This window comes from Oncorhynchus keta, chromosome 12 (genome assembly GCF_023373465.1).
Source record: "Oncorhynchus keta strain PuntledgeMale-10-30-2019 chromosome 12, Oket_V2, whole genome shotgun sequence".
Classification (NCBI taxonomy): domain Eukaryota; kingdom Metazoa; phylum Chordata; class Actinopteri; order Salmoniformes; family Salmonidae; genus Oncorhynchus; species Oncorhynchus keta.
Window position 1 is genome coordinate 9,702,434 of NC_068432.1, and position 27,971 is coordinate 9,730,404.

The window sequence follows — 27,971 nt, forward strand, 5'->3', positions numbered from 1 at the left end:
GATAACCTACATATACCACCCCTGACACACATCAAACCAATGAGGGGATTCAATTACTGCCTCTGGCATGCCCCGGATGAACCGGTTTAGTGTTGATTGCATTTGATTTGGAACCGGACTGCCTCCCTCCGTGTGAGCCAGGTGCCCCGTTAAGCGCGTGGAGTAATGAGTAAGATTCTGTGTTTTCACATGCAAAATTGATTGCTTTTGATTTTTAAAAAGCATGCTTTATCTGACTTCCCAATGATAACTAGTTTGAAAATTTGAATCTATATTTTATGGGAAATAGATGTTGTACAATGCACCATTCTGCATTGTTGACAATATAACAGAGCAGCACAGATTACCATTCGATTTGTGCAGGGCGCACCTTCCTCACCCGGTCACGTGACGGTCATAGCTTAATCGAATCCCCTCAATCTCAACGCTTCACTTACCACCCCTAAAACACATCAGTCCAATCATGGTGCCCCATATACCACCCTTAAAACATGTCAGACCAATCACAACCTCCCAGATATAGCTAAAATACAGCAGACCAATCTTGATGCCTCCGACCTCTATGAAAGTGATAACCTCCTCACTTGCCATTTCCCAATCTCTCCCCTCTCCAGTCAGGTTTTAATGGAGGAGAAATCGGTAACTTCCTCAACCTACCTGGGTCCCGTTCCAATGCCGTGGTTGAAATCGAGAGGACGACCAATGTAAACCTGCCTGGCCGGTGGGTCTTCCGTGTAGACACTGCCCTGATAGACCCTGCCAATGGCTGCAGTTACAATGGTGGGCAAAATGTATAACATAACAAAGACTTGACACACTGGTCAAATGTCTAGGTTCAAATGTCTAGGTACTAGTCAAGTCCATGTAGACAGTTTCTGTAAACTTGAATCACTCTCCTCACAGCATGAGTCCCCTTATTAAAAAAACACCATGGCTGGGGAGACCCATAGTCATGAATGTCCATATCTTCTCCTAGGGCGGTTCTATCGGCGCGGTGAGATCTTCTGGCTGTCCGACCAGTGCTCCCAGCGGTGCCGCTGCCTGGACATGGACAACGAGGTGCTCTGCCGGGAGGCGCCGTGCAGCCAGCTGGAAACTTGTGAGCAGAAGGAGGGTGCCTTCTACTGCCAGTCTACGCGCACCAGCACCTGTGTGGTTTTCGGCGACCCTCACTACCACACCTTTGATGGCTTCCTCTACCACTTCCAGGGCACCTGCTCCTACCTGTTAGCTCGGCCCTGCTGGGAGGTGGCTGGCCTGCCCTTCTTCAGCGTGGAGGCCAAGAATGAGAACCGCGGCGTGGCCTCTGTGTCCTGGCTGAGAGATGTCACTGTGGAGGTGTACGACCACAGAGTCATCCTGCCTAAGGGCAGCCAGGGCACAATACAGGTGAGCAGAGCAGCACCTCCAACGAGGACAAATATGTAGGGATGTCTAGGTTTTAGCTCAGCGGGCTAACACAGTCTTGTCAGTTTGCCATAGGTCAGATGGTTATAGGTCAGATGTTTTGCCTTTGGGAGGCTAGGTACATAACAGTGGTCTGATCATGTAGTTTGACAGGTAAGACCAGCAGATCCTGTGTACCGCTCTCCAAGAGATTCATTAGGATGTTACCTAAAGTTTTCATTGGAATATTCCATCAACGTCCCACCAAACATACAAAGAACATGGTTGACATGTTCTCAGAATATAAGATATTGTTTTAGACACCTTTCATGAACATTTCTGTGTATCAGCTGTCAGGACGTCGCTTGATGGTCCCAAAGAAACCCAATTGTTTAATTATTACACAGCACCCTTTGTTACTGTGGCCGAGCCCATCAAGGCCCTGATCCATTCACTGTTCTATATCTGTTGACCATTTTCGGAACACGCACACAGTGCTTTCAACTTACATATTTGACCCACTATGAAAACCATGATTACATAGTGCATGTTCATTTATACAGTAATAATTATTCAGCATGTCCTCACCTCAGATTTGAACTCACAACCTCTTGGTTCAAAGCCTTCTGATGTATCTGCTACGCCACCATGTCTGTGTAATTGGACTATTCTCTCTTAATTCATTTGATTGACTTATTTCAGAAATATTAGGGCTTTTATATAGTTTTCTAATGTTGGTGGGGCATATAACCTTGTTTTAATGTTACTCTTGATTTGCAATTCTAATTTTTTAAAACCTGTTTTTCTTGAGTTTGCCTTTAACAGAGCTGAGATTTCCTTCAATGTGTATTCACCCTATTGCTTACACATGTGTAGATCTGAAACATCTGGATATGTGTGCCTAGGAAGACGATGTTAGGGTTTGCTTCTGGACAGTGCCAGACTATACTGGCCCAATAAGCACCTGCTCTCGGGTTATCCCTTATTGGGACAGTGGTTAGGGCGTTCGTCATTGGTGCTTGTGGCCTGGGTTTGTGACCTGCTAGGGGAGTCACACTCACATTATTAGCAGTATACAGTATGCTAATGTCATTATTTGGTAACATTTGCAGCACCTGTAATTGATCTAATAAAAATGTGTTTCTCAATGAAAGATGGGAACCTGTAGGATTACCCCTTGGGCACAAATGATTTCAAGCTAGCTGTGGATTGAGGTTAAGGCATGTTCTTCACTCCGTTACATGAGCATCTCTCCATCGTCTGCTTGAAATGCACTTTGAAGTAAATCTCAAGAAAAAATATTTGATTGATCATAGTGATTGAGGAGTAACATTAAAACCGGGTAAAATACCCCACCAACAATAGATCACTATATAGAAAGCCCTAACATTGCTGAAATAAGTACATCAACTAAATGATGAGAGAATATTCAGATTAACTGTAACTGACACAGACATGGTGGCGTAGCATAAATATCAGAATGCCGTGAACCAAGAGGTTGTGAGTTCAAATTCCGAGGTGAGGACATGCTGAATAATAATGACTGTATAATTAAACATGCACAGTATAATCATGTTTTTCAAAGAGAGTTGAAAGCACTGTGTCCCGAACATTGTCAACAGACAAAGAGCTGTGAATGGATCAGTGGTTCACCAATCAGGGCCTTGATGGGCTCAGCAACAGTACCAAGGCGAAATGTGTAATGTGAATTTTTTTGGGGGTGAACGTTTCTTTGGGATTATCAGGTGAAGTCCTGACAACTAATACAAAGACATTTTCTTGAAATATTCCCATGAAACATGTCTAGAAAATGCATATATTATGTTCTGAGCACATGGCAACCATGTTCTGTGTAAGTTATGTTTGACATTTAGGGAATGTTTGCCAAAACATGCTAAATAGGTTCTCAGGAGGTTTTTGCTAACATACATAGAATGTTCCCCTAACTAACAGAAAATTGGACACTCAAACATCTGGGGAACATTACAAAAAAGTAATCTTTCTCTAGAATTGTTCGCTGGGCTATCTAATCTAATCTAATATGGTGTTTATGTGGTACTGTCCTGCATAATCTGCACTGAATGTCCTACCTCTCCTTTTCAAGGTGGATGGACTGATGAAGACACTGCCAGTCCAACTCCAGCTAGGTGCAGTCAGGGTGTACCAGTCGGGCATGGCCGTCGCCCTGGAGACCGACTTCGGCCTCCTGGTGACCTACGATGGGCAGCACTACGCCTCCATTTCCCTGCCCAGCTCCTACTTCAACAACACATGCGGCCTGTGCGGTAACTATAACGACGACCCTGCCGACGACCCTGTGCTGCCCGACGGCTCGCTAGCCGAGAGCGTAGTGGCGCTGGGTGGCAGCTGGCGGGCGGAGGACGCTGACTGGCGCTGCACAGACGGCTGTGCCCAGAACTGCAGTGTCTGTGAACCATTGACCGAGGCGTTCTACTTCCGCCCGGACTACTGTGGAATCATCAACAAGACGGGCGGGCCTTTCAGGGACTGCAGGGCAGTGGTGGACCCAACGGCCTTTGTCTATAGTTGTGTCTACGACATGTGCAACAACAAGGACAACATTACCACCCTCTGTCAGGCCATTCAGGCCTACGCCTTAGCCTGCCAAGCCCTGGGGGTTACCATACGAACCTGGAGGTCACACACCTTCTGTGGTGGGTGCTCTTCTGTCCCGATGTATATCATCTATATGTCGGGTGGAAATGGTTTTGTTTGGACATTTTTATAGCTACCTATCCTTAAAATAAATATGTTACCTACTGTTTCTGTTAGTGATGTATCTAAATTTACTGGGTGGGAGGGGCTGGTCCAACTCGGTGTCATAAAAGAAAATGCACACCCCTCCCCAAAGTTTAAAATATTTTCACATGACTCCCCTTTTACAGTAAAATAAATTGAACACCCTCCCCCATATAATTAACTGAAAATAATGTTTATGACCACAAATAACATAACTGTGTTTATAAAAGTGGATATCAACTTTGCCACTTCAGCATACTTTTGTGGCACAGTCGATGCCACGCAGGGCTACGGGCCAGAAGGTTGAGTGTTGGCCGACCACCACAGACGAGCTCACTCTCCCTGCCTGTTTCATTACACTACAATCAGAGTCGGCTGCACACACTGATCAGCTAGGGTGAAATCAGATTTTCAACATGTTGATGCCATATTTAATTTGATAAAATATATCCAATTAATTTTCCACCAACAGGGTTCTGTGCCAATGCACCACACAACCAATAAACAAAGCATAACGACTTTGGGCACTTTAATATCATGGTTTGCGTTTTTAACACCACAATAAATAGACCATGTCAATCTTGACAAACAGAAAATATATCCCTCCCTACCTTGTAGGCTTTCCTAGTATCGAAGGCTTGGCTTGACAATCTCCGAATGTCATTAAACTTTTTGGTATTTTGTAATAGATGTCTCTTTCCATTAATCAATTGGCCGCTGCACAGTTTGGATTGATTGATTGAATTTGTCAGTAAAATAAATACTGTCACGACTTCCACCGAAGGTGGCTCCTCTCCCTGTTCGGGCGGCGCTCGGCGGTCGTCGTCGCCGGTCTACTAGCTTCCACCGGTCCTTTTTCCTTTTCTTTTGGTTATGTCTGTTTTGTGTTTCACCTGGTTTCATTTTGGTTAATTAGTGGGGGTACTTATCTCGACATTTCCATTGGGGTTTTGTGCGGGATTGTTTTCGTTTGACTATCAGTGAGTTTGGGTTTCGTTTTCATCAGTTCATGTTTAACAGGTGGTTTTTCCCTGGACTGTGTCTGAGTGGGGTTTCGTGGCTACTTGTTTCTCCTGCGCCTGACTCCACACCCACATCCCCTTGGGAAGATCTGACAGAATCCTGCACCCTAAATCATGGAGTCAGCAGGAGCGGACGCGCCCACCCCATCCATGGAGGAGCGTGTTCAGCAGCACATGGCGGTATTACACCGTTTGGGGACAGCTATGGATCAGGTGTTAGTGAGAATGGAGAGATGGGAAAGGAGCGGCCTCCCTACCTCATCTTCAGCCACTCGCCAGCCTGCACCACCACCTTCTCCGGCGGCGTCCGGACCCAGCAGGATTCGGCTAGCTCTCCCGAGGGACTACGATGGGACGGCTGCCGGGTGTAAGGGGTTCCTGCTCCAGCTGGAGCTTTACCTGGCGACCGTTCACCCGACCCCCTCGGGAGAAGAGAGTGTCAATGTCCTCGTCTCCTGCCTTTCGGGTAAAGCCCTGGAGTGGGCCAACGCGGTCTGGGAGGGCCCGGACTCGGCGAGGGACCATTACCCAGAGTTCACCCGCCGCTTCCGGGCGGTGTTTGATCACCCATCAGAAGGCAGAGCTGCGGGTGAACGGCTGTTTCACTTAAGGCAGGAGATGAGGAGTGCACAGGATTTCGCGCGGGAGTTCCGGACCCTGGCTGCCGGCACGGGGTGGAATGACAGGGCCCTGATGGACCATTACAGGTGTAGCCTGCAGGAGGACGTCCGCAGGGAGCTAGCCTGTCGTGACACCACTGTCCATCAGGCTGGACAACTTGCTGGCTGCTTGCGGGCTTCTTGATCAGGGTCTGTTCCTTCCACCCCCCAGCACTCCTGCTCCGACACCCATGGAGTTAGGGGGTGCTGCTGCAAGGGCCACCGGAGGAGGAGCCACCTCCTGCACCAGTTGTTGTCGGAGAGGACAGACTGCTGACCGGTGCTGGAGGAACATCTGGGAGTCGAGAGGGCACCTGAACACCTCAGGTGAGTCAGCACCCGGCTCACCCAGAGCCCCCTGTTGGTCAAATGTATGTGTTGATTTCCTTTCCTGAGTTTTCCCCTCATTCCCAGCATAAGGCGCTAGTCGATTCAGGTGCAGCGGGGAGTTTTATGGACCGCGGTTTCACGAGGAAGTTAGGGATTCCCTTGGTGCAGATAGACTAAGCCTTCCCCTTGCATGCCCTAGATAGTCCGTTAGGGTCAGGGTTGATCAGGGAGGCCAAGGTTCCACTGGACATGGTGACGCGGGCGGTCATGAGGAGCGGATTAGTCTCTTCCTAATCAATTCTCCTGCATTTCCAGTGGTGCTGGGTATTCACTGGTTGGCTTACAATCCTAAAATTTTGTGGAAACAGGGGGTGGAGGATTGTGCGATAAACTTCCAGGTGAACGCCGCACTTCCCAGGAGTCACGTGTATCCCCTGTCACAGGAGGAGACGGTGGCTATGGAGACATATGTCACCGAATCTCTGGTACAGGGGTACATTCGGCCCTCCACATCACATCACATCACTGTCTCCTCTAGTTTTTTTTTGTGAAGAAGAAGGAGGGAGGTCTGCGCCCATGCATTGACTATAGAGGTCTAAATTCCATCACAGTGAGGTTCAGTTACCCGTTACCTCTCATCGCCATGGTGGTGGAGTCATTCCACGGAGCACGCCTCTTCACAAAACTGGATCTTAGGAGCACGTATAACTTGGTGCGAATCCGGGATGGAGATTAGTGGAAAACCACATTTAGGACCATGAGTACCTTGTCATGCCGTATGGGTTGAAAAATGCTCCAGCCATTTTCCAATCCTTTGTTGACGAGATTCTCAGGCACCTGCACGGGCAGGGTGTAGTGGTTTACATCAATGACATACTGATCTATTTCGCCACACGCGCCGAGCATGTGTCTCTGGTGCGCAAGGTACTTGGGCGACTGTTGGAGCATGACCTGTACTTCAAGGCTGAGAAATGTGTGTTCTCCAAACAAGCCATCTCTTTCCTGTGGTATCGCATTTCTACATCTGGGGTGGTGATGGAGTGTGACCGCATTGCGGCCGTGCGTAATTGGCCGACTCCGACCACGGTAAAGGAGGAGCAGCGGTTTTTAGGGTTTGCCAATTACTACCGGAGGTTTATCTGGGGATTTGGGCAGGTGGCTGTCACAGCGCTCGGGCACGCCCACAAAGCTTTGCCCCTGCGCTTTCTTTTCGAGGAAGCGCGAAACTATGATGTGGGGGATCGGGAGTTGCTGGCTGTGGTAAAAGCTCTGAAGGTGTGGAGACATTGGCTTTAGGGGGCGAAACACTCTTTTCTCATCTGGACTGACCACCGTAATCTAGAGTACATCCGGGCGGCGAGGAGACTGAATCCTCGTCAGGCAAGGTGGGCGATGTTTTTTTTAATCAGATTTCGCTTCATTATCTCTTACTGACCAAGTTCCCGTAACGCGAAGGCCGACGCACTGTCCCCTCTCTATGATACCGAGGAGCATCCCATCAATCCCACTCCCATACTTCCGGCCGCTTGTCTGGTGGCACCGGTGTTATGGGAGGTGGAAGCGGACATCGAGCGGCGTCTCGGTTAGGACCTCCTCCACCTCAGTGTCCAGCGGGTCGGAGGTAAGTCCCGCTTGGTGTTCGTGATAGATTTATCAGGTGGGCCCACACGCTACCCTCCTCTGGTCATTTTGGGTTTGAGAGGCTCCTAGACACCTGCCTAGAGGGAAGTTACAGCCCCTCTCCTTTCCACAGCGGCCTTGGTCACACCTGACTGGACTTTCTTACCGATCTTCCTCCATCACAGGGGAACACTACGATCCTGGTCGTTGTGGATTGGTTCTCTAAGTCCTGCCGTCTCCTCCCTTTGCCCGGTCTCCCTACGGCCCTGCAGACTGCGAAGGCCCTGTTTACACACGTCTTCCGGCACTACGGGGTGCCTGAGGATATAGTTTCTGATCGGGGTCCCCAGTTCACTTCCCGGGTTTGGAAGGCGTTCATGGAGCGTCTGGGGGTTCGATCAGCATGACCTCTGGTTTTCACGCCGATAGCAATGGGCAGGTGGAGAGGGTGAACCAGGATGTGGGCAGGTTTCTGAGGTCGTATTGCCAGGACCGGCCTGGAGAGTGGGCGAGGTTCGTCCCATGGGGCGAGATGGCCCAGAATTCACTTCACCACTCCTCCACGGACCTGTCGCCGTTTCAGTGCGTGTTGGGCTATCAGCCGGTCCTGGTACCGTGGCATCAGAGTCAGACCGAGGCTCCTGCGGTGGAGGATTGGGTGCAGCGCTCAAAGGAGACCTGGAGAGCCGTCCAGGAATCCCTTAAACGGGCAGGTGGGCGACAGAAGGTGAGAGCTGACCGCCACCGTAGTGAGGCCCCCGTGTTCGCACCGGGGGACCGGGTCTGGCTCTCGACCCGAAACCTGCCTCTCCGCTTGCCCTGCCGGAAGCTGGGTCCGCGGTTTGTGGGGCCATTTAAAGTCCTGAGGAGAATTAACGAGGTGTGTTATAGGTTACAGCTCCCGTCTTACTATTGTATTAAACCCTCGTTTCATGTGTCTCTCCTTAGGCCGGTGGTAGATGGTCCACTACAGGACGTGTCCTTGGGGAGATCTGACATACGTATAGTTCAGTCAAACGTTTTAGGCCACACCTACTCATTCAAGAGTTTTCTTTATTTTGGCTATTTTATATATTGTAGAATAATAGTGAAGAGTGAAATAGTGAAATAACACATATGGAATCATGTGGTAACCAACATGTGTTAAACAAATCATTCTTCAAAGTAGCCAACCTTTTCCTTGATGACAGCTTTGCACACTCTTGGCATTCTCTTGAGCAACTTTATGATGTAGTCACCTGGAATGCTTTTCCAACAGTCTTGAAGGAGATCCCACATATGCTAAGCACTTGTTGTCTGCTTTTCCTTCACTCTGCAGGTGATTATGAAGGCCAGGTCATCTGATGGAGCACTTCATTTCTCTCCGTCTTGGTCAAATAGCCCTTACACAGCCTGGAGGTGTGTTGGGTCATTGTCCTGTTGAAAAACAAATGATAGTCCCACTAAGCGCAAACCAGATGGGAAGGCGTATCACTGCAAAATGCTGTGGTAGCCAATTTGGTTAAGCGTGCCTTGAATTCTAAATAAATCACTGACAGTGTCACCAGCGAAGTACCTCCTCCTCTATGCTTCACAGTGGGAACCACACATGCGGAGATCTTCTGTTCACCTACTCTGCGTCTCACAAAGACACAACAGTTGGAACCCAAAGGATTTGGACTCATCAGACCAAAGGACAGTTCTTCACCGGTCTAATGTTCATTGCTCGTGTTTCTTTCCCAAACAAGTCTCTTCTTATTGTTGGTGTCCTTTAGTAGTGGTTTCTTTGCAGCAATTCGAACATGAAAGCCTGATTCACACAGTCTCCTCTGAACAGTTGATGTTGAGATGTGTCTGTTACTTGAACTCTGTGAAGCATTTATTTGGGCTGTTATCTGAGGTGCAGTTAATTGCCGATATCTGAGGCTGGTAACTCTAATGATCTTATCCTCTGCAGCAGAGGTAACTCTGGGTCTTTTCTGTGGCAGTCCTCATGAGAGCCAGTTTCATCAACCGCGCTCGATGGTTTTTGCGACTGCACTTGAAGAAACTTTCAAAGTTCTTGAAATGTTCTGTTTTGACTGACCTCCATGTCCTAAAGTAATGATGGACTGTCATTTCTCTTTGCTTATTTGAGCTGTTCTTGCCATAATATGGACTTGGTCTTTTAACAAATAGGGCTATCTTCTGTATACCATCAATACCTTGTCAAAACACAACTGATTGGCTCAAACGGATAAAGAAGGAAAGAAATTCCACATATTATGTAGAAAATAGTACAAAGAAAGAAAAACGCTTGAATGGGTAGGTATGTCCAAACTTTTGATTGTGGGACTTATTTTTTACACAATTAATATATAATTACATAGATATAGAGATCAATAAATGCTCAAACTTCAGATGAGTATGAGGGATGATTTTAAGTACAATTCTTACAACTTTGTTTGGCTGGTAGCTTATTCTTTAGATGTTTGGGGCTGCTGGTGAACCATGATGTGCAGGCATAATTGTCACGCCCTGGCCATAGAGAGGCTTTTTATTCTCTATTTTGGTAAGGTCAGGGTGTGACTAGGGTGGGCATTCTATGTTCTTTTTTCTATGTTTTTGTATGTTGTTGTTTTTGCCCGGGTATGGTTCTCAATCAGGGACAGCTGTCTGTCATTGTCTCTGATTGAGAACCATACTTAGGTAGCTCTTGCCCACATGGGTTTTGTGGGTAGTTGTTTTCTGTTTTGTGTATTGCACCTTGCAGAACTGTACTTACCACGCTGCACCTTGGTGCTCTTCTCCTTCTCCCGACGACATTCGTTACAATAATCAAAGTGACACTGGACTAGCAAACTTGCCAGAGTTTTCAGCATGTCTATAGGTAGGCTTCCATCCAATTGGCGACAGATTTTCATGCGAATATTCTAAAATCTTCATAAAAACATAATGCCATTTCAGAGTTTCCTTTAGGGTAATTTGGCACCGGACAACATAACAGGGAAGATTTTAATTTACCGAACATTTGAGAAATTTAATGGGCATCCATATGCATTCAAATTCAACCTGGCGCAGCCAGCACCATCAATAAACGAGGGATGTAGGCCAAATGAGACACATTTACGTGTCCTTAATAACAGCCTATAACAAATTACAAATACACTATTCCTTGTGTTCCGATGTGTAGCATATACAACACTTTATAGTCTATTTTTTGAAGGGGTTTTAGGCTACTGTACTAAAACAATAATTGTCCACCTCACGGTTTAGCTGTCAGAGATTTGAGCATGTCAGATGATTTCTTTATGTCAGATGGTTACTGCGTCTACTACACAGATATAGACGTACAGAAGGAGGGTCATTTGTAAATGTTCTATCCTTATATTTTGTATAAAGATAAACACTATATTGTTAGATATTAGTTACTCTGGTAGGCCTGAAACAGTCTTCCTCACCTCAAGTTCAACTGTCAGTTGCAGCAGTTTGACAACCCTCCCCTATTTTTGACCACCACTCCCCCCAGTAAATGTCGATCTGTCCCTTAGATGTGGTTAATATCCTAATGTAACTTATGTAATCATGTAATCATGTAGCACATAACAGCATAACAATCTTAGGTTAATATGATTTGTTAAATACAGTAACATCCTATTTCTCCTTTGATTGGCTGCCAGCCCTGAAATGCCCTGAGTCCAGCCACTACCAGGTGTGCACCAGTGCCTGCGCCGCCTCATGCTCGGACCTCACCTCCCACCTGTACTGCACCCACCCTTGCACAGAGGGCTGCCAGTGCGACCCGGGATACGTGCTGAGTGGCAACCGTTGCGTCCGGTACCAGGACTGCGGCTGCGAGCGTGAGGGCCTCTACTACCCTCTCAACGACACTTTCTGGGCGGGCCCTGCCGGCGAGGGTGGAGAGTGCACCCTTCGCTGCGTCTGTGGGCCCAACGGCGAAGTCTCCTGCTTCAGCGATTCATGTAGAGAAGGCGAGGTGTGTGCGACAGAGTTTGGCCTGTTGGGCTGTTACCCCCGCAGGGAGGGGGTGTGTTCTCTGGGCCAGAATGTTGTGACGGCCTCTTTCGACGGGACCTCCATGCCCTTTCCGGACGACAGCTCCTACTACCTGCTGAGGTCGTGTGGGCCAATGCCGGCCAACGTGTCTGCTGTGGAAGTAAAGATGGGCCGGCGGCTGGTAAACAAGGGTCCATACTGGATGCGGCCCGTGGTGGTCAGGGTGGCCAACCTGGAGGCCCAGATGGGTGGATCGGACTTTGACACAGTGAAGGTCAGTATTATAGCCTGGTGCTCCAGTCTGTTTGTGCTTTAGCCAACTTTTCTCTGTGTTTGTTCATTGTCATTACAAATATACCGTATGGGGACCAGGCTATTTTGGTGCTACCACAGTCCGATTGAGAGAAAATGCATGAGTCTCCAGACAAATAAATATACAAAAGTATGTGTAAAGATTATCTGAGCATTGATATTGTGCTACATTGTGGGTAGGTTTTCCAGACCCAGGCACAGGAGGTTGGTGGCACCTTATTGGGGAGGACGGGCTCATGGTAATGGATGTAGTAGAATAAGTGGAATAGTATCAAACACATGGTTTCTGTTTTATTGTATGCCATTCCATTCGCTCCGTTACAGCCATTATCATGAGCAGTCCCCCTTCCGCAGCCTCCACTGGACCCAAGGCAACTTTACTTCTGGACTAAGAATCACTTTCAGTGGAGAAACTTCATTTAGCATTATATTTCTACACCAGGAGTAGGCTAAATATGTGTCTGGGAAACTGGCCCTGAAAGTCTGTCATCATGAGATGAATACCTTTCTCAAAGTCATTTGGCTGGAATATGTAGTTCAATTGAATACAGGCTTAACTGAATGACAACAGAGATAATATAGTAAGGAATTTTATTGAATAGTTTGGTGTAGGCTTTGTCTCCAAGGAATGCTCCCCAGAGCAAGATGCTGATGACAGGTTGCCGCGGGAAAGGAGTTCCAATGATGGGTCTTAAGGTTATTATGCTGGTGGTTGTGGGGACATAGGTCATTGGACGACTGTTGCTGCAAAACAAGGTTTGAGTTGACATATAAATACTCCCCTAGATTCATGCCCATTGGTTGAAAGAAAGATAGTGATTATTGCACGAGTGAGTAGGTTAGCAACAGTGGTGGAATTGCCTTAGTGTCCCGTGCTCATAGGCTGAAGTTAATAGGTGAATGATATTCCACACGCTTGCTAATAGAAAAGGAGGAAGAGACGTGACGCTATGCTAATGAGCTAACGTTAAGACACTATACTATAAATACTTGCCATGCTGACAAGGTATCATTATAACCCCTGTCATATAAATACCTGCTATGCTGATGAGTGAGATAGGAAGCGATGTGAATTATGAGTTTACTAGATGAATGAAAAGATCCATTCGGACCAGCCTTACTGATTTGAAAATGGGTAACTACGTAACAGATATATCACTGCACTACTGTACATTACAGTGACTGAATGTTGCTGCTACTATGACATAATGTTATGATGTGTCTAAATCCCAGCTGAACGGTGAGCTGGTACTCCTGCCTTATGTCCACCCACTGGAGACCCTAATGATCTACCGCGCACCTGGCAACGCTACCGTGGTGGAGTCCAGCGGATTGGTCCTAGTCCGCTACACCCGTCAGGGCCTCCTCAACATCTCTCTCTCTACCCTCTTTTACAACGCCACCTGCGGCCTGTGCGGTCTCTTCAACGGAAACGCCAGCGACGATCTCCGTCTGCCTAACGGCCGGCTGGCCGAATCCCTCGAACTCTTCACTGAGGGCTGGCGGGCCATCGCTGACGACCTGACGTGCAATGGCGATTGCGACGACCTGTACCGCATGTGCACTGACCTGCGGCTCTACCAGAGCCCGTGGATGTGTGGCAACATCAACGACCCGGGGAACAGCTCCTTCCTGGCGTGCCACGGTGCCGTCAACCCCTCGCCGTTCTTCCGGAACTGCCTGTACAACATGTGCATGCGGGAGGGAAACCGCTCGGTGCTCTGCTCTTCGCTGCAGGCGTATGCCTCGGCCTGTCAGGATGCCCAGGTGGGCCTTGCTGCCTGGAGGAGTGCTACCAATTGCCGTGAGTTAATCCCTCGCCACCACCTTGGAGTGATGTTCAGTGATGGACTGATTGTGTATTTTTCCTTTATTAACTAAACCTTGGCTCTGCTAATTCTGAATAGCCCTTTCTCTTGTTTCTGTTTCTGTTTCTATCTCTGTCCCGACCTCTCTCTATGTCCCTCTCCTTTTTTCTCACTCTTTTACTTTCTGTTACGATCCCTCTATCTCTCTCTATTTGTCTTTTACCCCACTCTCATCTCTCTCCGCCCACCCCTCTCTCTCCTTCCCGCAGCCTTGCCCTGTCCGGAGAACAGTTACTACGATGAGTGCACCAGCGCTTGCCCGCTGACCTGCGCCGGCCTGGACGAGCTCGCCGAGCTGTGCCCATTGCCCTGTCAGGAGGGCTGCCAGTGCAGGGAGGGCTTTGCACTCCACAACGGCCAGTGCGTGGCGCGCAGCGACTGCGGCTGCATCAGCTCTGGGGGCCGGCAGCTGGCCACCAACCAGATCTTCTGGAATGACTGGGAGTGCCAGGAGCGCTGCTACTGCAATGGCTCGGACAACCGCGTCTACTGCACACTGACACCGTGCCAGGAGGGCGATTACTGCCAGGAGGGCCTTGAGGGCCTCTACTTCTGCCAGCCGCACACCGAAGCGCTGTGCATTGCCGCTGGTTACAGCCACTTCCTGCCATTCGGAGGTGTGCCCTTCGAGCTGCAGAGTAGCTGTACCTTGATCCTGGCTACAACGAGGTGCAACAGCGGAGTGACGGGAGAGGAGGATATGGACCAGAGCACCGCCACCCGACCCAAGACGAGCACCAGCGCCGACCTCCCTCGCTTCAAGCTGTCAGCCCGGAACGAGGAGAGGGACACGGGGCAAGCCATCTGGGTGAGGGGGTTCATCTTGGAAGTCTACGGCTATGAGATTGAGGTGTCTCGGAGCTATAAACACACCATCACGGTGAGTGTATTATACACTTTTCACACTACCTTTCCGTCCTGAATTAAACTGTATTGGCTCAGATATTTTCATTTCCCATTGTCCTTTTTTAGCACGATTCCAGAAACTATGGTGGATGCGTAACTAGGCCAGCTCAGTAAAATTTGGTTTGTCTTGGCTCGGTTCCACTCAGTAGGGTGAAAAGCCTGGGGCACAGTCAGTCTTGTTAGACTTTATTAGGAAGAAAAACATGTGGTAAGTAACAGGCCAAGAATCTTACCAATGCTTTTCAGAGAATCCAACTGAAAAAAGACAGGAGAAATGTGTTCTTCCAATGTCTTGACACTTTTCATTTCAATGCATATTCATCCTTCCAGTGTGACTGATGTGTTGTGAATCTCACACAGACATGTGAGGGAGAGTTATTTGTTAATCAAGCCGATAGAATGGCGGAGTGAAGAGTGAATTCCTCTTTGATTGGCTCAGGGCGGATCTTATTTCCATTGGCATCTTTTATCAGACTGGATTGGGCTCAGGGTAACGGCTGAACTGAGCGACATTTGGAAAAGGTTCACAAACCATCCCAAAGATCTGAGGAGAACCACAATACACACACTCAATCCTATACACTCACACTGGCTAGTTATAACACACACAACACTCCCCACACACACCACACACACACACACACACACACACACACACACACACACACACACACACACACACACACACACACACACACACACACACACACACACACACACACACACACACACACACACACAAACAGTCATGACTCACTCTCCCATGCTCTCTCCCAGGTGAATAAGGAACGTCTGTACCTGCCTTTGAAGCTGGGGCTGGGGAAGGTCCACATCTTCACTTTCGGCATGCAGCTGGTGTTGGAGACGGACTTTGGCCTGAAGGTTGCCTTCGACTGGAACACCCTGCTCCTGCTCACGCTGCCTCGACGCCTCTACAACACCACCTGCGGCCTGTGCCAGGGCATGCCACTTTCCTCTCCCGTACTCACCACCAGCAACTGGGGCATGGCCTGGGCTGAGAAAGACACATTCTGCCAGGTGGGCTGCGGCGACACGTGCCCACGTTGTGGGTTGGTCGAGAGAGGCTTTGGTGCCACCGATGCCCCTTTACTCGTCGTGGACGCCTACATGGAAGGCGTGGCCCAAGATGGTGAGGGAGGAGGAATCAATGTTGATGGCGGGGGTTACACGGGAATCCGATTCCACCTGGGCGATGGGCTGCACTTGTTTGTGGAGCCCGAGGCAGTGCGTCTGTGTGGGTTGATCGTGGACCGCGGCGGTGTGTTTGCGCGCTGCCACAGCAAGGTGGCGCCGGCGTTCTTCTACCAGAACTGCCTGCAGGACACATGCCTGGACCGGGGTGCCTCGGCGACCATTTGCAACTGGCTGCAGATCTACACCAGCACATGCCAGACCCAGGGGTTGCATGTGTTAGGCTGGAGGATTGACACACCCTGTGGTGAGCACAATAATAATTGAGGCATGAATCAAGTAGATTGAGTTGAGTTTAATTCTTTCCAGCCCAGGTGGAGGCTTTTCTTACATGGGACTACTCCTCAGTAGTAATAGCCTATTAGATATTATTAGGTTCTGACAAACAGAGTGAAAAACTAACGGACAACTGGTCAAAGTTCAAACCAAATTTATTCAACCACTGGGTCAAACAGCTGCAAAGACAAAGCATGTTTACACAAGCACATATATTTATACCTTCGGCCTACGGAGTAGGGTGCCATTTTTAACATCTGGGACAACCAATACATCTCTTTTTGCTAGACAGGACTTTAGTGGTGCCTGTTCTTTCTCACTTCATCTGACCTGGACTCATCTGACCTCAGCCAAAATTCCTCACTCCTCCCCAACTCACGCCTGTCCTACCTTATCTGTTGACTGAAACCAGAACCATTGCCCTCCTCCTCTCCATGGGATACAAGAGACTTTACAATAGCATGTTCTTACAAAATGTAAACTTTCTGCACTCCCCTTTCTCACTCAATAGATGTCCATACCCTCAGGAGTTAGTGCCCAACAATAACAACGGATACTTTCACCAAGGTTACATAGAGTTCTCAGTCATATGAGTAAAGGAGAGATGAATCTCAAAGCAGCAGCTTTATGTTACCGTCCTATACAATGACATACAGTACGCTGTCAAATGAATAACCAACTAACCAAATAACCACCCAAACTGTAATCTGTCCAGAGAACCAATGCCAGGTAAATGAATCATGTAATAGTCATGTCTGTGTCTCAATCAAAGGCATCATATTCCCTAGCGCACTACATAAGGAGTAGGGTGCCATTTTGGACACAACTCACATTTCCTTTACCCATATAAAGACATATTTATTTTTCTCCTTCCCCAGTGCTGACGTGCCCAGCCAACAGCCACTACTCTAGCTGCATGTCAGTGTGCCAACCGCAGTGCGCCCCAGCCCGCGGCCAGAGGGAGTGCACCCAAGACTGTGTGGAGGGCTGCCAGTGTGACCAGGGATATGTCCTCAATGGCAAGGGTTGCGTCCGGCCCCAGAACTGTGGCTGCTACAACGACGGCAAGTACTATGAGGTGAGTCAGTCACACAGACAGTAATCTCTCTCCACAGACATTCGTATACACGTGGCAAGCTAGTAAGCTTAAGAGTTCAATTATGGCTTGTGAGTAGTACACAGAAAGTACACAGAAAGTACTTAAAGACGCACTCCGGCTAATGTTATACTTTTTCTGTTGAAAAACAAAACCCTGTCCTGCGTATAAATACAGTAAGGTTCACACACTTAATGGTAAAAATAATATGTTTTGAGGTAAATAATGTTTTTTAGACACAAGTGTAAACTTCATGGAGTTAGGCCATTCAAGGAGTTGGTCTGATGGTGCCAATGGCTTTGAAACATTCTCATCACATTTAAGGAACTTGACAGAAAAACTTTCATTACATTAACAGAACGTTTCCTAAAAGTTCAAACATGGTCACATTTTGACATTGGGAATAGTTTGACTTTGGAAATGTTCTCAAAATCTTCCAAGGACCTCCCGGGTGGCGCAGTGGTCTAGGGCTGTGCCACTAGAGACTCTGGGTTCGCGCCCAGGCTCTGTCGCAGCCGGCCGCGACCGGGAGGTCCGTGGGGCGACCCACAATTGGCCTAGTGTCGTCCGGGTTAGGGAGGGTTTGGCCGGTAGGGATATCCTTGTCTCATCGTGCACTAGCGACTCCTGTGGCGGGCCGGGTGCAGTGCACACTAACCAGGTCGCCAGGTGCACTGGCTTCCGGGTTGGATACGCACTGTGTTAAGAAGCAGTGCGGCTTGGTTGAGTTGTGTTTCGGAGGACGCATGGCTTTCGACCTTCGTCTCTCCCTGGCCCGTACAGGAGTTGTAGCGATGAGACAAGATAGTAACTACTAACAATTGGATACCATGAAATTGGGGAGAAAAGGGGGTAAAATAAAAAATAATTATAAATTATTCCACGTTAACAAAACGTTATTCTGTGGGAATTTCATAAAGCATAAAGTTTCCTACAGGTTTCCACATGGTTCTATTTAAAGTCATGTTCTCAAATTGTTCCGAGAATGTAAACTTTACATAAAAACCACAAGAACTTTAGTAACTTTCAGAAAACGTTGTTAGAGCGTTATTAAAACATATAAATTCCGTTCTCAGCATAAACAAATCTTGTTAAGTGTTCAGGGGTCCACAACTTGGTCACACCTGATCTTAATGAGAGCTGTATCCTTTGAAATGGGGTCTGTTTTAAATAGACTAAAATTAGCAGCTTTGTATTCGTAAAAAAAACATGGCATGCTAGCTCCATCCTGGTGGCAAAGTGGGCAAATTCAATGGATAGAGAATTTAAGATTATAGGGTTGAATCTCACTGAATACATGTGTTTGCATAATTAATGTGAAAGGAAATTAATTTCCATGTCTCTTATCTCTGCTTGGAGTAAAAAAACGTTTACCCAAAATAAGCTAGCGGTGTTGTTAAAAGTCTTATTGAAACATTGTGTAAGTTTTAAGGAAGTTATTCAAAAACCTCCAAATAACCTATCATTTCCATTCTCAGAGTGTTAATAAAAACCTCCCAGGAAACATATTCGCAGCAAGTACGGGTGCTAAGGGTGCTATAGCACCCCCTGAAGAATCTGTAGAATTGTGAAATGAGTTCATTAAGTTTGTTTCCTTTCCCCTTTCCGCTTGCTATCCCTCCTCCAGCCCAAACAGCTGTTCTGGAACAGTGATTGCACCAAGCGCTGCCAGTGCATCGGCCGTAATCTCATCCAGTGTGACCCGCGCCGCTGCAAGGCCGAGGAGGAGTGCGCCCTGCGCCATGGCGTGCGCGGCTGCTTCACCCAGCGCTCGCAGCATTGCGTGGCGTCCGGTGGCGGTGTCTTCAGGACCTTTGACGGGGCGTCCCTCCGCCTGCCTGCCTCCTGCTCCTTCGTGCTGTCCACCAACTGCCACAAGCTACCTGACCTCTCCTTTCAGCTCATCGCAAACTTCGACAAGTGGAGCACACCCAACCTCACCACCATCTCCCATGCATACCTCTATATTAACGAGGAGAATATCCTGATCTCCGGGAGCACCGTGAAGGTGATGGGGAGGGCTTGAGGGTAGATTTAAAGGGTGGTTAGATGGTTGGATGGATGAGGTCCGCAAGAAGATGATTTGGGGTGGGGGTGATGTCAACAGGTGCATTTGATTTTTGCATCGCTATCATCTGTTTATTTTGGAGAGAATACATGTGAAATGTGGGTGTTTTTTATTAGTTTGAGGTTGGATGGTGAGTCATGTGTATAGTTACATCTATCATACAATTATTTGTGTGTGTGTGTGTACTTAAAAAGTCTAACCACGAGTGCATTAATCTCACAGCCTGTCCTCTCCCCAAACAGGTGAACGGCACTCCTGTGTCGGTGCCTTTTGTCACGGGCCTGATGACGCGCGTCTCCACATCGGAGGGCTTCCTGGTCATCGACACGCCCCTGGACATCCAGGTGCGCTACAACCGCTTCAACACGCTCAGCATCACTATGGGCCAGCGGTTGCAAAACAAGGTTTGTTGTTGTTTTCCCTTATGGTTGGAGAACATTATGTAAGCATTATGAAGAACATTACCTGGTTATTGTAAAGCATCTTTGCGTTTTAGAAAATAACTAGGAGAGCTATAAAATAGCATGTATTATTATTTGTGAGGTGTGCGGCCTTTGCGGCAACTTCAATGGAGACCCTACTGACGACTACATCACCTCCCGTGGGAAGCCGGCCATCAGCGCCCTGGAGCTGGCCCAGAGCTGGAAGACCAATGGCATGCAGAACAGGTGAGGGGGAGAGGGGCCATGGGGAAGGGGGGCATGGGAGAGATGGACAGTTAGTGGTTAAATTGACAGTTCTATTAAAAAATATATATATAAAAAAACACCCTATGGTGTTGTTGCTTCCTCCAAGCCATTAAAAAATGTGTTTGCTGGTTATTCAGCAACGTCCAGAATGTCCTAGGATTTATGGAGAATGTAGTGGTGCTAGTTGAAACATATTTTATCATTGGTGCATTCAAAAGCATGGATGGATCTGCCCAACTCTACCTCTACCTCTACCTCCCATCTCTTCACCCTCCACTCCAGCTGTGATGAGACCCAGTACATGGCGCTGGCCCAGTCGTGTGAGAACACAGCTGTGCTGGGCCTCCAGGGCGAGGAGGGGTGCCAGAAGCTCACCCAGATGAAGGGCTTCTTCCAGCCCTGCCACGGCCTGCTGGACCCCAGGCCCTTCTACCAGTCCTGCTACCTGGACGGTTGCTACAACCACCACAAGGCCCAGGTGTGCGGCTCGCTGGCTGCCTACGCCGAGGCCTGCCGATCCCTAGGCACGCTCACCACCAAGTGGATTGCCCAGGAGAATTGTTGTAAGGGCACAGGCATGGGGACGGTCATGGGGGCATGGCGCCACTGGCAGGAGAGAATGGGTTTCTGGAAAGGGGTTACAAGGGGAGGTACAAGGGTGAATATTGATAAAACATGTTAAAGATATATATATATATATATATATATATATATGCTACAGTAGGCTCTCACGGGGATGGCCGATGCGCTCGTCATGGCAATAGCCCATCTCAAGATGAGCTACTTTGAAAAAACTGTTCTGCTATTAGCAAAAAATTGGGTGTTGAGAAAAATAAAATCTATTGGTTGTACAGAGATGAGTATCTCCAGCAGTAGGCATTTGCTTTCCAAACGGTACGTTTTTCCCGCGATTGTATTTTGAAATCTGCAAAAGAGGCATACCGACAGCCTCAACCAACCATAGTCAGTCAAAGCTCCCATTCAAGTCAGGAGGACTGGCATCCATTGCTAGTGTACCCATGAGTTTAACAGTCAAATTGCCAAGGTAAGAGGTTATAAAACCCTTCTATGGATTAAATGTTTATGGCCACAACGCAAGAAGCTGTATATTTAGTGCACATGCTGCCCAAACGGCTGCCTTCCTAATTGTAGACATACCGGTAACTACCGAAATAAAGGAAACACTTGAGTAAACAAGGGATAAACAGTATGTTATGGTGTTGGGTGCATTGTCCTGGCAAGGTTTAAGACCACTTGTAGAATCTATGCCAAGGCTCATTGAAGCTGTTCTTGCAGCCTTTTAAGACACTTTATGTTGGTGTTCCCTCTATTTTGGCAGATACCTGTATGTGCCTTTGCAGTTATATTTTGATAAACTATTGATCCTCTGTGGCAAAATGATGCTCTCTGGTGTATTTTAAACATTGAGAGTGGGCTCCTGTGGTTGGATAACGCACACAATTGACCAGTCACATTTATTTATTATGAAGTTTACACAGTGGACACACCTACTCATTCAAGGGTTTTTCTTTATATGTAAAATGTTCTACATTGTAGAATAATAGTGAAGACATCAAAACTATGAAATAACACATATGTAATCATGTAGTAACCAATAATAACCCATTAATAAAGGTTTCCAAAATCGCTATAAAATCAGAAACATTACAGAAATGCATTAAAAACAATTCAATTGACCACACATACACTGCCGGTCAAAAGTTTTAGAACACCTACTCACTCAAGGGTTTTTCTTTATTTTTTATATTTTCTACATTGTAGAATAATAGTGAATACATCAAAACTATGAAATAGCACATATAGCATTATATTTGAGATTCTTCAAAGTAGCCACCATTTGCCTTGATGACAGCTTTGCACACTCTTGGCATTCTCTCAAACAGCTTCATGATATGCTGAGCACTTGTTGGCTGCTTTTTCTTCACTCTGCCGTCCAACTCATCCCAAACCATCTTAATTTGGTTGAGGTCAGGTGATTATGGAGGCCAGGTCATCTGATGCAGCACTCAATCTCTCCTTCTTGGTCAAATAGTCCTTACACAGCCTTGAGGTGTGTTGGGTCATTGTCCTGTTGAAAAACAAATGATAGTCCCACTAAGCTCAAACCAGATGGGATGGCGTATCACTGCAAAATGCTGTGGTAGCCATGCTGGTTAAGTGTGCCTTGAATTCTAAATACATCACAGACAGTGTCACCAGCAAAGCACCCCCACACCATCCAACCTCCTCCTCCATGCTTCACAGTGGGAGCCACACATGCAAAGATCCTCCGTTCACCTACTCCATGTCTTACAGAGACACATCGGTTGGAACCAAAAATCTCAAATTTGGACTCATCAGACCAAAGGTCAGATTTCCACCTATCTAATGTTCATTGCTCATGTTTCTTGGCCCAAGCAAGCCGCTTCTTCTTATTGGTGTCCTTTAGTTGTTTCTTTGCAGCAATTCGACCATGAAGGCCTGATTTATGCAGTCTCCTCTGAACAGTTGATGATGAGATGTTTCTGTTACTCGAACTCTGTGAAACATTTATTTGCGCTGCAATCTGAGATGCAGTTAACTCTAATGAACTTAGAGTTACCTGCTGCAGAGGTAACTCTGGGTTTTCCTTTTCTGTGGCGGTCCTCATGAGAGCCAGTTTCATCAACAGCGCTTGATGGTTTGTGCAACCGCACTTGAAGAAACTTTCAAAGTTCTTGAAATGTTCCGCATTAACTGACCTTCATGTCTTAAAGTAATGATGGACTGTCATTTCTCTTTGCTTATTTGAGCTGTTCTTGCCATAATATGGTATTTTACAAAATAGGGCTATCTTCTGTATACCCCCCAACATTGTCACAACACAACTGATTGGCTCAAACGCATTAAGAAGGAAATAAATTCCACAAATGTACTTTTAAGAAGGCACACATGTTAATTGAAAGGCATTCCAGGTGACTGCCTCATGAAGCTGGTTGAGAGAATGCCAAGAGTGTGTAAAGCTGTCATCAAGGCAAAGGGTGGCTACTTCAGTTTGAAGTTATTGTGTTGTGCAGAGGTGAACTCCTCTGAACAACAGTGTCCTAATGAGAGAGCACATTTTCTATGCCAGGCTAAATCGTGCCTCATTAGCTCATTGTTATGGATGTACAGTATCCAAATAAATGTCACTAGAAACAGCTTAAACAAATGCAGCTACTGTTGTTATTCTGTCTGCACTGTTTGACGTGACTGTAAGTTAGCCGTAGTTGGCTAGCTAGCAAGCAACATTTAGAATGAACGACTGGGTCGCGTCCATAGATACAGAACAAAATGACTGAATGACTGGGTCACGTCTCTGGCAACCGAACCTATAGAACGAACAACCAGCTGGCTTGGGTAGCAACCCTAGATTTGTTTCAGGACTATATTTTGGGAATAACGTTTTTAATAAAAATAGGTCAATCATTATTTAAACATGTTGGTAACCAGTTGTATAAAAGTGATAATGCCCTCGAATCCTGTGTTTGGAGGATATATTGGGACGGTAACAACTGTGCCGAAAATATCCTCCAACCACCGGCTTCTCTGGGATTATCACTTAAGTATACACTACATATATAATATATACAGTATATATTTCCTTTATTATAATTATATATTTTTTTGTTTCCTCTTGAACCTGGGCCAAGGGGCTTCAGCCCCGGTAAGCCCCTGTCTTAATCTGGCCCTGCAAATATGTAAGTTCAAAATGTTATATGTTAAAAACACTTTATGTGTGGGTGTCCCTGACCTTGCCAACAGACAAAGAGCTATGAATGGATCAGTGGTTCACCGATTTGGGCTTTGATTGGCTCGGAAAAGTAAAAGGAGGTGGTGTGTAAAGAAACATGTTTATTTTTTGTTTCTTTGGGACCATCAGGCGAAGTCCTAAACAGGTATTTAGGGACGTCCCTCTGAACAAGCTGGGAACTAGACAAAAACCTCCAGAGGACCTTGACAGAACGTACTGTTTTAAACTGTGTCATTTGAACACAGGAATGTTCTTTCAACGTTCCCACGAAACGTGTCTAGAACATTCATATCTTATATTCCGAGAACAACCATGTTCTATGTGTGTTTGGTTGTGACATTGATGGAATATTCTCCTAATCCTCAGAAAACTAGACACATGAATGTTCTTACAATGTTCCAATGAAAAGTGTCCACAACATTAATATAGAATATTCTGAGAACATGGTAACCATGTTCTGGGCAAGTTCCATTTGACATTAAGGGAATGGTCTCTGGGAAACAGTTCTTGCGCATCACTGGAATACTCATATGAAAATATTAGGTAATGACCTAATGAGACTCTAAAGGGAACATTCTCCAAAGTTGTGGGAACATTTTTTTGTTAGCTGGGAGGTGTGTGCAATTAAAATATCAGGTAGGACAGAAAACCAGCAGTACTCTGGAACTTGTAGGGTACGATTTGAATACCCCTACTTTAAGGTAACATACAGAGTTCTGCAGGGGTAGGTCCGTTATTGTTCTTACTACACATGCTACCAGAGGGCGATGTAAAACACAAAACACGTTATGCAATGGTTATGGCTTTCATTGTTACGCAGATGATGCACAGTTAACTGAGGTGTAGCTGTGGCGTCAATGAATTACTTGGGTGTGGATCCAAAACTTTGAGCATGCGTTGGTGTCCGCGGGGGAAATTTCAGGGAAATTTGATTTATGTTTCTCTAAACTGAGCATCAGGCTATTCAAAAATGACAGTCAGTTCAGTTGTGTTCTCATGGGTGAGTGTTAGTGGTGTGACAGCTAACATTGTTCCTGGATCTGTCTTTAGCAGAATGGATCTACGACCCTTGTGCAGGAGAGATCTGCACCAACAACACGTGTGAGCAGGAGAACGGGGGAGACCTGTGTGGCTGCCCTGAGCTGCCCAACAACGCTGGTGGTGAGTGCGAGGGGGCAGAGTGGGGGAGTCGAGAGAAGGGGGTGAGCGAGGGTTGGAGGGGGATTGATTGTTGGGCTAGACAAGAATAGAGACAAATGTAGAAATGTATTTTTTTATCTCAGTTATTTATTTATCCTACTCTGACTCATTTTGATCAAATCTCTTACAATAAATACCTGGGTTGTGTTCACTAGGCATGAAATGCGAGTAAACCGTTTGAACAAGACTTAAGCCCAAGTCTAGAAACTGAATACTGGGTAGCTACTTTATTCTTATGATTCTCAAACCCCGTGTTTTCCCGCCAGGCGAGGATGACATAATCCAGGCGGAGGTGACATGTAAACACGCCCAGATAGAGGTGTCCATCTCCAAGTGTAAGCTCTTCCAGCTGGGCTTCGAGCGTGAGGACGTGAGGATCAACGACCAGTACTGCCCCGGCATTGAGGGAGAGGACTTCATCTCCTTTCACATCAACAACACCAAGGGCCATTGCGGCTCCATTGTACAGGTAATTAACCACAGATTGAGGGTCAGTGGATCATTTTTCAATTCTAACCTTTATCATTAGGGGTAATAACATATCTGTCCCTGTATCAGTGGTCTCCTTCCACATAAACAACACAAAGGAACAGTGTGGCTCTATCAGACAGGTAGCCACAGATCCACAGTCGGATTAGTCTACCTTTAATCAGAACTGTAATCATTAGCGGGATGAAAAAATATCTGATCCTGGATTAGAGTGCTACATCCACCTACAGGTGGCGAATACGTTTTAGGCTTGTGACTCAGGGCTAATAGAGCTCAATTTTCCTGGTGAGAATCTGTTATAATCTGTATAGCCAATGGGGTAGACCTGTCCTCCTACACTGCAAAAAGTGAAATCTAAGTAAGCCTAAATATCTTATATTGAGTGATAACTCTCTTAAAATGTGTTGGTTAAAAAAAAAAAATTCATGCAAAGCTAAATGAGCTAATGTCATTGACAGACAGGTTTGCTTATTTTAACCTAAAAAAGGCTTAATACAGGTAATGTATCTTATTTCAAAATACTTGACCTTAATACTGATGATAAAGGTAAAATATTGTGAAAAACACATTGAAATGAGATAAATTACTTGTATTAAGCCTTTAGTTTAAAATAGGCAAAATTATCTGCTAATGATATTAGATAACATACTTGGTAAAACAATATATATATATATATATATATATATTGTGTCACTCAATAGAAGATACTCTACTTGACCAACAATATGTGGACACCTGCTTGCTGAACATCTCATTCCAAAATCATTCATATGGAGTTGGTCCCCCCTTTGCTGTTATAACAGCCTCCACTCTTCTGGGAAGGCTTTCCACTAGATGTTGGAACATTGCTGCGTGAACTTGCTTCCATTCAGCCATGAGCATTAGTGAGGCCGGTCACTTATGTTGGGCGATTAGGCATTGCTCGCAGCCGGCATTCCAATTCATCCCAAAGGTGTTTGATGGGGTTGAGGTCAGGGCTCTGTGCAGGACAGTCAAGTTCTTCCACACCGATCTCGATGAACCATTTCTGTTTGGGCCTCGCTTTGTGCACGGGGGCATTGTCATGCTGAAACAAGAAAGCGCCTTCCACAAACTGTTGCCACAAAGTTGGAAGCACAGACTAGAATGTCATCTAGATCACATCTAGAATGTCATTGTATGCTGTAGCATTAAGATTTACCTTCACTGGAACTAATATGTCTAGCCCGAACCATGAAAAACAGCCCCAGACCATTATTCCTCCTCCGCCAAACTTTACACTTGGCACTATGCATTGGGGCAAGCAGCGTACTCCTGGAATAGGCCAAACCCAGATTTGTCCGTCGGGACTGGCAGATGGTGAAGCGTGATTCATCACCCCAGAGTCCAATGGCGGTAAGATTTACACCACTCCAGACAACGCTTGTCATTGCTCATGGTAATCTTAGGCTTGTGTACGGCTGCTTGGCCATGGAAACCCATTTCATGAAGCTCTCGATGAACAGTTCTTGTGCTGACATTTCTTCCAGAGGTAGTTTGGAACGCGGTAGTGAGTGTTCAATCGATGACAGGCAATTTTTACACGCTACTTGCTTCAGCACTCGGCGGCACCATTCTGTGAGCTTGTGTGGCCTACCACTTCGCGGCTAAGCTGTTGTTGCCCCGAAACATTTCCACTTCACAATAACAGCACTTACAGTTGACCGGGGCAGCTCTAGCGGGACAGAAATTTGACAAACTGACTTGTTGGAAAGATGGCATCCTATGACGGTGCCACGTTGAAAATCACTGAGCTCCTCAGTAAGGGCATTCTACGACCAATGTTTGTCTATGGAGATTGCATGGCGGTGTGCTCGATTTTATACACCTGTCAGCAACTGGTGTGGCTGAAATAACTGAATCCACTAATTTGAAGGGGTATCCACATACTTTTGTATAGTGTATACAGTGTAATTAGGCTTGCTTAGATTGAACTTTTTGCAGTGGATCCAAATTGCCAGTAGGGCTCCATGTTACTAGTGATATCTCTTCCCAGATCAATAGTCATACTATACCTACTGTAATGACGGTTATTGTCTGGAATTTCTATCTTCAAAATGTGAACATTTTATTTTCTACCAGTCCAACGGCACACACATCATGTACAAGAACACGGTGTGGATCGAGAGTGTGAACAACACAGGCAACATCATCACCAGGGACAAGACAATCAACGTGGAGTTTACCTGCGCCTACGAGCTAGACATCAAGATATCCTTGGAGACCGTGCTCAAGCCCATGCTCAGGTTAGAGGACCTTCTTTTTCTCAACACTAGGATTGCAAACTTTCCCAAAATTCCCAGGCTTTCCAGA

General features: G+C 46.6%; 1 protein-coding gene across 3 annotated transcripts in view; it reads left to right on the forward strand.

The window, feature by feature from the left end:
* Positions 1 to 27,971, forward strand: part of LOC118390942 (tubulin-specific chaperone cofactor E-like protein) — a 71,288-nt gene that overhangs the window by 36,852 nt on the left and 6,465 nt on the right. For all 3 annotated transcript variants that reach the window (XM_052457708.1, XM_052457707.1, XM_052457706.1), the window contains 15 exons: positions 615 to 780; positions 977 to 1,389; positions 3,491 to 4,061; positions 11,416 to 12,026; positions 13,298 to 13,868; positions 14,142 to 14,812; positions 15,616 to 16,297; positions 17,205 to 17,404; positions 19,050 to 19,430; positions 19,733 to 19,894; positions 20,034 to 20,158; positions 20,462 to 20,742; positions 25,002 to 25,112; positions 25,418 to 25,620; positions 27,741 to 27,904. In XM_052457708.1, the coding sequence (XP_052313668.1) occupies positions 615 to 780; positions 977 to 1,389; positions 3,491 to 4,061; positions 11,416 to 12,026; positions 13,298 to 13,868; positions 14,142 to 14,812; positions 15,616 to 16,297; positions 17,205 to 17,404; positions 19,050 to 19,430; positions 19,733 to 19,894; positions 20,034 to 20,158; positions 20,462 to 20,742; positions 25,002 to 25,112; positions 25,418 to 25,620; positions 27,741 to 27,904 (5,312 nt within the window). The remainder of the gene's footprint in view (positions 1 to 614; positions 781 to 976; positions 1,390 to 3,490; positions 4,062 to 11,415; positions 12,027 to 13,297; positions 13,869 to 14,141; positions 14,813 to 15,615; positions 16,298 to 17,204; positions 17,405 to 19,049; positions 19,431 to 19,732; positions 19,895 to 20,033; positions 20,159 to 20,461; positions 20,743 to 25,001; positions 25,113 to 25,417; positions 25,621 to 27,740; positions 27,905 to 27,971) is intronic.